Source organism: Typopeltis vanoorti, chromosome 9 (genome assembly GCF_054136105.1).
Source record: "Typopeltis vanoorti isolate ZY-2024b chromosome 9, IOZ_Tvanoo_1.0, whole genome shotgun sequence".
NCBI classification, from domain to species: Eukaryota; Metazoa; Arthropoda; class Arachnida; order Uropygi; family Thelyphonidae; genus Typopeltis; species Typopeltis vanoorti.
The window spans coordinates 51,318,046-51,330,678 of NC_143557.1; the positions used below are offsets into that span (position 1 = coordinate 51,318,046).

At 35.5% G+C, this 12,633-nt stretch overlaps 1 protein-coding gene across 1 annotated transcript in view; it reads left to right on the top strand.

Annotated features, from left to right (window-relative positions):
* LOC150103039 (putative pyridoxal-dependent decarboxylase domain-containing protein 2) overlaps positions 1-12,633 on the top strand; it is a 468,473-nt gene that overhangs the window by 33,969 nt on the left and 421,871 nt on the right. Inside the window, exon 2 of the mRNA XM_090397610.1 lies at positions 5,835-5,911. Within this exon, the coding sequence (XP_090253736.1) occupies positions 5,835-5,911 (77 nt within the window). The remainder of the gene's footprint in view (positions 1-5,834; positions 5,912-12,633) is intronic.

The following is a 12,633-nucleotide window of genomic DNA, read 5'->3' on the forward strand; positions in this document are numbered from 1 at the left end:
TGCTATTTAGTATTGTTTTCATGTTTTTCTGATGAAAGACCAGTAGCAGCATGGAATGATCTGTTTGGTGTGTGGGTAGTAATTTGCTATGGTAGTCTGTTGAAGAAGTAGTAGGTCTGCCTTGTCTTTGGATGATGTTTTGATGGTATGTTGGAATGAGTGACAGGATTATGGAATAGCAGAAGGTGTATCCATTGGTCCTGGTAAGGCACTAGAAAACAACTAGAAATTTGTTTCTAGTTGTTTTCTTGCAGGTGTTGTGAGCTGCAGTGTAGGCTGAGTGCAAAGCAGGTGTTTTGCTTTCAAGCTGTTTGTGATATGCTGAATTTTTTCTTGAAATGTCTTGTTACATTTATTAGACAACTAAAGCATGGCTAGTTGTTAAGGGTTTTTTTTTTTTTTTTTGGTGTTGACAGGTGAAGTCTGTAATTTGAATTAGAAGTATTAGGTTGGAGGAGCTGTTTAAATTTGGACCAGAAGTAGTAATCAGACCATGAAAAGGAGTAATGATCATCCCATGTGGTAGTATTGTCATTTCAAAGACATTCAACTGAGTAAAGGAAATTTGGACAAAGCTATGGTCCAAGTTGCCAAGAGGAGTTGATATCTGCAGTACATTTGGATGGAGAACTGGTTAGGAAAACTTCCTAGGTGGTAGGATGGTAAGGATTATCTAGTATTTAGGTAGGTAGATAGGCTTTTTGTATAGGTCATTGCTAACAGCTGATAACCTTAGCATCCATTTAAGTTAGATCAGTGGTATCAAAGAAGAGGAAGCTCATTCTAAGTTATGAACTGCAACATGCATGACTCAGTTTGTGGTCATCTTCTGAACAAAGGTGACTGCAGTATTTGGACTGTAGAAAATCAAGCTTTAGATATAATCAGATTGGTTTTCAGAATTTGGATCATGATAAGCAAATAAATGCAACAAAATGTTGAAAGGAAATTTTGAGCCAGAGCAGATCAAATGATATGGGTTCCCTTCTTTGCCACCAGATTTGAAGGATGCATTCCAGAAGATAATATTTGCTTGGAAATAAGAGTTTATGTTTGAATGACTGTAGGTGGTGGTGCAGATTTATATTTGTGTTGAGGTGTTTGGATAATTTTTTTATGTCTTTTTTTCTTGGTTTGTTTAATGACTGCATATTTATGTTTTTGTGAGTGGTCTGTTGAAAACTGTTTCATTTTGAAAATATGTTGAAATCAAAAACTATCAGGGCAGTAAGTACTAAAAACTTCACTGATGATTTTTATTATGACCCCACACATCAAAGGTCAAAAGACCTATGACACTACTGTGCCACGTGTGAGTAAGTGATTAAGGAGAAATATGTGGCCTTCTATATGTTTCTTATAGAAGGTTGTATTCAGTGGGAAACAGTATGGGGAGATTGTTTGAAAGAGGTGAATGGAATGAAGGAAGCTAATGAGAAGTTAGTTTGATGTGTATGTTGGAGTGGTTAGTGCATGGGAGTTGGCCAGTGGCTGCTCTAGTTCTTACATGGTTAGAAGAAAGTGGAGGAATGGAGTAGCCAATTCAGAGGAGCAATGCCCAGGAAAGTACCCATAGGAAAGTCATGGTGCCCTATGATAAAGTGATTGAAGGGAGTCTGTGAAGGAAGGGTCATCTGTTAAGCAGATTGTCCTCTTCTGAATATCATCAAGAATTCTTAGGGAGGTCTTGGATGCTCCACCCCAAATGTGGGAATATTCCAAGTACTGTTCCCACAGTACTTGGAGGAAACTATGTAAGTAATATTTGTGCCAGGATAAACTGGATGTTAGTCAACTCAAGAAGAGAAAGCCGATCTTTAAAGGAAAATGGAACATTATCAAAAGTAAGAGGGAATGAGGTAGGATTTTTCTTGCAAGTAATAAGGCAGGCTTGAATTTTTTTGGCATTGAAATTTACTAAGTTGTCTTACCCCACTGGAGAATGTTGATGAGGTCATTGTTTAAGTAACTGGTTATGGAAGATCTGGAGACATCTAAATTAGAGTACCACAGGGTTTGTCAAATGAGGAAGAGGAATGAAGATTGTTGGTGAGGCTGTGAATAGGATTTGTAGTCAGAGAAAGGAGGTCATTGATGTAAAGGATGAATAGCATGAGTGAGAGAGCACAGAACCCTGGGTCACTCCAGCATTGGAGAAATCTGATGAGAGGAAAGCCATCCACCATGACATACAGTGAACGACCAGTGAGGAAGCTGGCAACCTAATCACAGAGTACAGGAGGGAGGCCATAAGATGGCAGCTTATTCAGGAGGCCTTGGTGCTGGACACAATCAAAATGCCTTTGAAATATCGAGAGCAATAACATGAGTTTCTCCAAATCTTTCCATGGTCTGTGTTCAAAGGTGGGTGACATTAGCTCAGATGTTGGCTGTAGAATGAGAATGGTGGAATTCATATTGATGATCACTAATTAACTGTTGAGTCTCTAGGAAATAAAGAAGCTGATTGTTGATAACATTCTTCATTATTTAGATGACTGATTTTTGTCTCTCTTTTTGGGTACAAACTGGATATAGACTTGCTTCCATTCCTAGTAGATGCCAGTAGAATATGATAGTTTACATAGGTGATACAGGATGGGTGTCAATTCTGGAGTACAACTGGTGGAATACCACATATATATAAGTGGTCTCCCTGACTTATATGTAAGAGTTACATAAAATCCAAGTTACGTAAAGTTTGCAAAATGTAAGTCAGATTTAATCCCTTCACCCTTTAATCACATCCTGTTGCTGATGTGTTTGCAGTTGAGTTTATGCAGTTTTATTTATTTATTTATTCATATGGAGTTTCCTCCTTTTTCTCCCCCGTCCCTATTGGGGCGAGTTGAGCCCCCTCATGGGGGTTAAGTATTTATGGCTGTAGATCCGTGTGTGTTCACGGATTGCCTGCTTGCGGGATGAAAAACCCCATATAAACTGGCGGGGGGAAACCCTGCTGTCCACGCCCAATACCAGCTAACTTGGCTATGGCTGAGGAAGATCCCTAAGCTCCTCACGCTGGCGACGGGAATCGAACTCGGGACACTCCTTCCCCAGGCATATGGTTGCGAAGCACAAAGCCACTAGGCTAACTGCTCGGACGTTTATATATAACATGGAAACATTAAAAATATGTGCAACTAAAAAACATAGCATGTCCATATTGAAAGTGAGGCTGACTGAGGAAGGTGCATGCATTTGATGCCACATCAGCATTCTGCCTTGTGTGAAGATATCACCATTAGATGGTGCATGAATAATGTAGGCCAGTTAAGTAAAACTTAGAATTCACCATTTTCTTGTCCTTTTACTGTAATTTGCATAAGTCTGAATATAAGTAAGTTGAAGTTGGGGACTGCCTGCATATATAAAAGAGCAAAAGAATATCATGTGAAGTTTGTAGCAAGTCAACCCATACTGGAAGATCTCCATGCCAATTCTTTTCATCATCTTCAACAAAAGTAGTCTAGCAGTACATATTTTCTCAGAGCATTACAAAAAGGTTAGATACTTGCCTTTGATTCCTTACCCAGAATAAAATCTCTTTTATTCTAGGTAAGGAGACCCCTTAAGAATACTTAAGGGATCCTCTGTAGTGATGTGATCACATCATATGAAATAGGAACCAGGGCCTGGTACTTCATGACATATAGAATATATTCATGTAATTTAACAGACCTCCATTATGCCAACAACCATCTGAAGGAAGGTTTTGAACAACAGCAGATGTTTTACATTTAGTATGTCAAATGATTAGTGCAATTGATTTATGTTGTTATTAATGTTATACATTAAAAAAAAATGCTGTTAGATTTTTTTTTGTTGTCTATTCTCTAGTACCTTCATCTTCCTGACAAGCCTATTTGTCATTAAACTGTGAAACATGTAGACCTTAAGTTTACTTTTGCAATGTTATTTTTTCAGACATATAGTCACTCATTGCAGGAAGCCCACACTATTATTCACACAATAATTATCTAAAACTCATTCACTGATGAAGCACACACAATCATCTCTGGCAACTCTGTCCACTGTCATACTTGGTAGCTGTATCCTAGCATGATTTCTAGCGGTGGTCCTTGTTCTCTTCCTTCTTGTCATGTATTGAAAAATGTCTTTGCTGTCAATCAAATAAAATCCTTTGATAATGTACATGTTTCTAGCATATCCTCTCTCTTCACCTATCGACTAACCTCTGTAGCCCAGAGACTTTCATCCTATCCTCATCAGGTGCATCCATTGACCATCTACAATCTTGGTTACTTTCCTCTGGATCTTGTCCACCACTTCCTCATTCCAATGGAAATCTATGCAACCAAGTCTGTGTGTATGTAGTAGTAGTCCATATTTGACCATAATAAAGTCTTATAAAGGAAGTAATAACTTCCCTATCTCTGCTTGTCACTGTATTCTTCAACAGCTGCATAATCTGATATGTTGTTTTGGCCACCTTTGCAATATATCCTGTAAACTTCGGATCCCTTTAAAAATCACAAGTAGTATAGAACACAGCTTGTGATCACTCCAAGATACATGACCTTAAACTAGTGGCCATTATCCTTTGCTCATACTGCCAGTTTATTTTAAGTCATCTTGCAGGATCTCTGCACATCTTCATTGGCTCTTGCTATTCCTAGCTTCATATCATTGGTAAACAACTCAATATTTCACTTGAAATCATTTCCCTTATAAAAATTCCCTCCAGTCATGATCCAGTAGAGTACATACCTAGAGAAGTAGGCAATACAAAGCTAGTTGGGAGATTAGTGGGTACATTTCCATCTGGTTTCTTCTATCTAATTCTGCCATTTATTAGATTGTATACCATCTGGTAACTAGCCTACAGAACAACTGCTCCATACTCAGATGGAGGAAAGTTCTGGCCTTCGTGTGTTTGACATACCCTTGAAAGGCATTCTGAGCATTGTGAATAAGATGCAGTGGAATCGAGTGAAATCACTGCATCTTGCATACAATGCTCAGAATGCTTTTCAAGGGTATGTACACATGAAGACCAGAATTGTTTTGGGAGGATTGTCATGATTGGTTAGGTTAGGTAACCAATCATGACAATCCTTTCAAAACAATTTATTATTAAACTAATAATATTAGCCAAGACAATTGCCTAAAGATGAGTTAGTCACTATTGTTATCTTCATGGGTCTGGCTTCCTCTGATGAGACCAATTTTATTTTATTTTTTTAACTTAAGTTTAGGTTATGATTGAAAAAGTCCTTACTTAGAGAGATTAGGTTATTAAGCAGTAGATGCCTTTCACTGACCTTGCTTGTTGCAGACATGAAGTGGCTGTTGAATGTTGTCCAGAGGTAACCCCTCTCTGGTTTCTGTATATACTCTAAACTTCAGATCCCTGTCAGTAATCACCTACAAAACCCTCACTTCATCAATTTCCTAGCAGTTTGGTTCCACCACACAGCTTGTGATCACCCCAAGATACATGACCTTAAACTAGTGGCTATTATTCTTTGCCCATACTGCCAGTCTATTTTAAGTCATCCTGCAGGATCTCTGCACATCATCTTCATAACAATCTCATTGCAAAGATTGTTATGCAGCAGTGATGACAACTTTTTTTTCTCCAAATGCGGATTCATTTTTCTCATTTATTTGATGTCAAAAATATTCAGATCTGTTTCCATTTTAACATACCCTAATCTTTAGTATATGTTGTTGTTATAATTCATATATATATATATATATATATATATATATATTGAAGTGTTTTGCCTGATTTAAGCTTTCTTGTCATATTTTTCTATTAACTTTGAAATAAATTTTCATATGAAAATTAATAATCTCTCTCCCCCCAGCCAAGCAATGAGGTATCACTCCAAGAAGTTCAGCAACTTGCTGATGAAGGAATGAATTTTCTTCATGCTGCTCTTTTGTAAGCATCCATTAATACTTTTTCATTTTATTAATTAACCTATTATCCATCATTTATTATGAAAATAGGAAAAGCTTTACACATTGATTATCAAGTTTTTTAAAATTAAACCACTTTTCCAAATTTTTAAAATCTGTATATTTAGCTTATTTTAACTTTTCTGCATTTTTATGTATCTTACGAAATTTACAGTTAATCTCATAACTTAGTGGAAATAAGTTTGCTGTAGAACACCATACTGTAAGAAATATGTCAAAAAATTATGTGGAAAATTACATTTTTTCTTAATTTCTCACTTAAATGTAAAGACACCTCTTACCTTTAAAATATTATGCATAAATAATATTTGATGATAAGAACAGGTGTTGGATTAACTGATTGGCTTCAGGTTGGCAAGGGAGTTAGGCAAGCTTATTGCCTTCTTTCTCCTCACCTGTTTAGTATCTTTGTTGAGGACATTGTGCTTGTAGCATCGAATGAGTTTAATACAGGAATTAGGATAGGTGGCAGATTGATCGATAATCTGAGGTATGCTGATGATACAGTACTCCTTTGTGATAAGAAAGAAATATGACGAATCTTGATAAAGTTAATGAGATCATTAAGAAAAGAGGATTTGAAGTCAATCCTAGCAAGACAAAGATTATGATTCTTAAAGGAAATATAGACAAGGAAGCTCCTGAGAAACAAGTGTGCCTTAATGGAGAAAGAATTGAGGAAATCAGCAAGTTCAAGTACTTGGGATCCATTATTACTGTGAAGAATTGCTGTTCAGAAGATATCAGAAGATTAGGAATGGCTAAAACAGTCAGAGACTTGTCTAAAATCTGGGAGGTTGGATCCATCTCCACAGGAATAAAGTTCAGGATTTTGGATGCAGTTATTTTTCCAACAGCAACTTATAGATGTGAAACTTGGAACCTAAAGAAGTCTGATGGAAAATGATAGTCGCTTTTGAGATGTGGTGTTACAGAAGGCTTAAAGTGGTCATATGAATGGGTGCTAGAAAGGAATGGCAGGACTTTAAGGCTCCTTAAAGATATTAATAGAAAAAAGCTGAAATACTTTGGATTCATTAAAAGAATGGAAAGACTTCTCAAAACAGTAATAGAAGGTAGAGTTCCTGGAAAAAGAGGTCTGAGGTGACTGATCTTCAGGGAGTTGATGCCCCAGAAGGACATACAACAGGACCACATGGCAACAACTGGTGTGGCACATCATCAAGAAACGCAGTATCCAGTGAACAGATGGATGGATGGACAGTAGTCTGTTGGGATGAAAAGGTTCAATGGTTTTAGTTCTCTCATATTTGTTATTTCTGTTTAATTATATAGTCAATGAAAAATGACTGTTGATAATATTGTAATCAGCATAATTTTGGTAGTACATTCAAGCTAATTATAATAAATGTTATTGAATCGGTAAAGAAAAATTTTGGTCTGCCATAGACTTGTCAAAACTCCATATTACATTGCAGCTATTGTAGTAATCAGAAATATGGTGAAATTACATTGTACTGCCTAGTTTTTTTTTTTTTTTTCTTCTTCACTTCATGTCTCAGAACATACTATAGGTATATTTGTTTGAATAGTTTTTTGAGTTTAGGCATGGTGAATTCACTATCCATTCAAGGTAGGTGGTGGCATATTTCTTGAACAAATTTTTCTGTGTGTGTGTGTGTGTGATGACATTCAGTACAGTATTGCCCGAATCTGGGAATTGGTATAACTTGGGCAAAGTGTATGTGGTCTGTTATGAGCTTCTCTCAGATAAGTAGGCACACCAGTTATATATTGTCATTATGTAACAGGAATCCAATCTTGACCAGCAAAATCTACTTCATGTCATGAGTTCCACCAGCTTGTAGGGTGAAAAGAATGTGTATGAGGTTCTTAAGTGGTAAGGGGTACTAAGGCAATTGATGTGAAGTCATTAGCCTCTAAAGTTTGTTTGCTTACACTTTGATAAAGGATGAAACCAAGAATATAATTTCTTGACATCTTTAATTTTTAGTGTAAGAAGTTCATTGACATTGTTTTGCTCTGTATTCTTTGCTCCATGCACATTCATCCATGTGATGCAACAGGAACTATGATTTATTGGACCTGCACACCTTTTTCCTTCTCCTAATATATGTCAGGGATGCTACCGGCACCACAGCAGCTGCTATCAGTCACATTTGATCTGGAGGATGCACAAGTTTATCACATTATCTGAAATATTGTTTCTGCTTCCCATGTTGCATTACAACATCTGGCAAGTAGCCCATATGATATATTTCATTCTTTGCTTACAGTATTCTCTATTTCAACTGCTACAAGCCAACAACAAAACATAGCATCCAAGATGGAGGTATCTGATGCTGAACTCCCAATGATCATGTCCATTTTCAAACTTCAATATCATGACTTAAATCCCAGCTCAAGTTTTGTCCACAAAATACTTTGAAATAACCATACTCTCATTGCTGCATTCCCAGCTCTAGTTCATCTGTGTACTTCTTCATCCAATTCTTTGGTCCTCATAACCAGTGGTGAGCTATAAGGTGCTTGCGGGGGCCCACCCAAGCCCTTTGTTAAATTTTTCTCAAATTTGCAAGTTCCATGATCTTCTTGTTTACTTTTTTTTTTTTTCAAAAAAAACAAACAGAAACAAAACAAAACATAATTGTTTGAAATATATTAAGTGACAAACTCATACGGTAACTTAACAAAGTGATTTTATTAAATAAAATTATTATTATTATTATGTAATACTCCAGGGAGTCCAAAGACTCATCGAGGGAGGGCACCTACTCTACAACTCTTCATCTCCACCAAACGCAACTACCTTCATCATCTATCACCGACCACCACCAGTATTTTCACAAACAATCACAAACATCTATGCCCATGGCAGGATTCGAACCTGCAGCCTTTTGGCTGGAGAGCAGATAATATTATAGTTACTGTTACCACCATTTTACAAATAAGAATTCACTTTTGGTAATCACATATAAATAAATAGGATTATAAAATAATGCCACTTGATTGGTACCATTGATTATCACTTGAAGTATAAAAACAAAAGAGAAATATAACATACTTCAATATTAGTGTTTAGATAATATTTATTTATTCTTTATAGATTGTTTGTCATAAAAACTTCTATCACAAACAAAAGAAATTTATTTTATTTATAAAAAATGCAGACTATTTCATATGTGCGATTATAAAAGATTTTATTCTTATTATATTTTGATAGTTAAAAAATGTGTTTCTTAAGATAAATTAACACAGATGATTGTGTGCAAATATTTCATGTTTAGATCATGAAATATTTGTTTAAAAATGATAGCCTTTACAGGCTGATTGTCCCCTCATACTTTTTGATTGGCATTTGTACACAAGCTGTATTAATAAACGCTTTTGTGTGAAATACGGCTTTTTTTTTTTGCTTGATGATGCGAATATGGTTTCACCATCTCTCATCCCCCTCACTGGTTTCCCACATTCATCCCACATATGAAGCAATCTGTGCAGATGTATACATTCTTCTTCTTTACTTAGATGTGGTCCATTCCTAGCATATAAATTCTTTCTGCTCTCAAATACATTCCAATCCCATATTAATGGTTAGCTTCTTACACATTCTAGCCACATTTCATTCATAAGCAATGCTCATCTTTTTAGCTCACCACTCTAGGTAATTCACAAAATCTTTTCTTCAGCCACATTATCTAGTACTTATAGTAGTATCATCATGAGTTACTGTGTCACTTCACATGCCTCTATAGGCATTAGTCTAATATAATACAGGACATATCATTCTAGTTGATTATCGACACTATATATTTGTTTATTTTCCCCCCAAAAGCATTTATACAACAGTTATATGATACAGAGTTTACATTGTAGTATATAAAGTTTCTGAGGCATCCTTGTCTCCTCTTTGTCTGAATTATCATTATATAATCAGATTTCCTTGTGCAGTTGTAGCACTCGAGGTTACACCTGTACTGTGCTCTGACATTTGAGTGTCTCACCAATCTCTCTTGTACTGAATTTTAAAGTTCTGCTGGGGTTTTTCAAGTAAATAACCCCTCCTGATGGCTGTGCTGTAGGCTCCTGTTAATAAATACTGTTACTCAGTAGATGCTGATACAGTTCACAAACTTGCAATATGAATGTTGGAAAACATTATGCATGCATTATGATTTTGATTTATAGGAAGATTGGAATTTTTATTTCTGAAAGAAAATGTTGATTCTAAAAATTGTATTTAATTATTTGCTGTCACACATGAATTACTGTTAAGATTATTTTATGATGGCAGGCATGCATCTTTTTATAAGAATGAAGAAATTAAGTGATGTAGTCAGTAATAAGAAACATTTCATGTAAAGAAAATGGGCTGTGTACTGAGAAAATAGGAATTTGGATGCATTTTAAAAGTGGTCTGCTTTTGACAATTTTGGTTCAGTTTTATTATTGTTGCTACCATTATGACATTACATGAATATCAGATGCAAATTTACATTCTCAGCAATTAAATAATGTCACTCTAGTGGTAACTTCTAAATTATAGCTAGCTACTTGTTTTTCTGATTACTTGTCATACTTTTTTACACTTTTTTTTCCTTTTTTTATTTACATCACTTTTTGTAATGGATGAGTCAAGGAATAATTCAAGATCAGTTGAATTATCCAGCATCCCAGATGGTTATGCTGACATCTCTGGGGATCTGAACGAACTAAATTAACATAATAACACAAGGAAGAGCAAATGATATATTTTTTTAATTTAAAAACAGTATATTGCAACCTGAAAATCACAAGTCATCATCAATGACATCAGGGCAGTTGGATTCAAAGAAGACCACAAACAATTCAGTGTTCAAAACAGCAAGCACTGCATGATGTTATACATAGAACAACATTTGTGTTGTTATACATAGAACAATACAAAGAAATAACTGAAGAAACATAGGATTATTAATTAAAACAATTCAATATTGTGTGATTAGAATAAGACTCTCCCATTTCTTCAATAGAGAGAGACAGTCATTCCAATTTAGTTTCAGATGATAGATAAGGCTACATCGTTTTCTTTAAATAAACATTCAAACTTACAGCAACAATGATGGAGTAAGTGCACTTTATACCATAGGACAGCGTTTCCCAAATGGTGAGTCACGACCCGGCACTGGGTCACGAAAGCTAAATGCCGGGTTGCCTAAAAAATCTCACGAAAACCTAGGTGTTTCGTTTTTGGGTTTTCTTTTTTTTACGAAACTCTAAAATACAAGTAGCATTTAATCGGGACTAACGAATAAATAATTTAATTAATAGAGACGAAAAACTCGCTCTGTCCGCATCCGTGTCACCATTTCACAGTCTCTTTGTTCACGGTAAAGTAGGTCGACTAATGGCGAGGCTGCACAGGGGCAACTGTGCCTTAACAAACAATAGCATCACATTTCTCATTAATAAATTACTTGGCTTTAGTTTAATTTCTTTATATTTTTGTAAGAGTAAATACTTCTTTATTATAATAATAATAAATGAAAACTCTATGAACATTCAAATCTGCTTTTTTTTACCTATCAGCCATAACAATTTTAGTGGGTCACGAAGATGAAGTATTATAACCGGGCCATGGGAAAAAAAGTTTGGTCAAAAAAAAGTCTTGTCAAGGTCGAAATATAAAGTTGTTCCTATTAATGATGTGTAAGATTGGTATTCTTGCATTTCTCAAATGAATGTCTAGTTTGTTCAAAGTAAGAAGATGCCAGCAATGCATGGGAAAGGAACCCATCGTACTATTTTATTATTGCTTGAACTCGAATTATAAAGAATCAAAGATATGCTGTATGGTCTACTCTGAGATCAATTGCGATTCATGTATCATTTAGTGTTCCGAAGTTTTGCTGTAGTCTTTTTGCGGTGTCCAGCATATAATGTGAAACAAATGAAATATAAAGTTGTAATAATTTCAGTCTTCTGAGAACGATGGTGAGCAGATTACTTTTAAATATAGCATCCATTAACAGTAAGTTTTCAATAAACTGAAGTAATTGGTTCACCTGATGATGAGCAGTAGAGCAGGATGTGTAGGATTTCTGTATTTAATAGTAATCTGCCAACATTTGATCACGCTCACATTATATGCTCTGCACATCAAAACTACAGCAAGAACTTCTGAGCATTAAATAATGTATGCATCTCAATGGCTTCTCAAAGCAGACAATACAATATATCTTTGATTTCTATAATCTGAACTCAAACAATGATGAAACAGTATGAAGAGTTCCCCTCCAATACATTTGTGGTATCTCGGAACCAATCTTAGAATCCTTAAAGCCTAATCTAGTGGCTATATTCATCCCTTCCAACAAACTGCCAGTTTGGTTTCCATCTTCTAAAGATATGATCCCTTCTCATGCTTCCTGGCATTACCAAGTTCTGTATGATTGTCATCTTTTTTTACTTAATACAAACTGGATGCCAATGGAGAAAAGCATGCAAGAACACCAGTCTTCCATCATTAATAATAAATTAAAGAAATCTGACCTTGCATGACATAGATAGCAACCACTATATTCTATGGTCTGAAATATGCTTAATCTATCATTGCCACCATAAGTTTTGAACATTTATTTAAAGAAAGCACCGAGGCCTTATTCCATCATCTGAACCTAAATTGGAATGACTCCCTCTCACTATTGAAAATGTGGAAGTTGT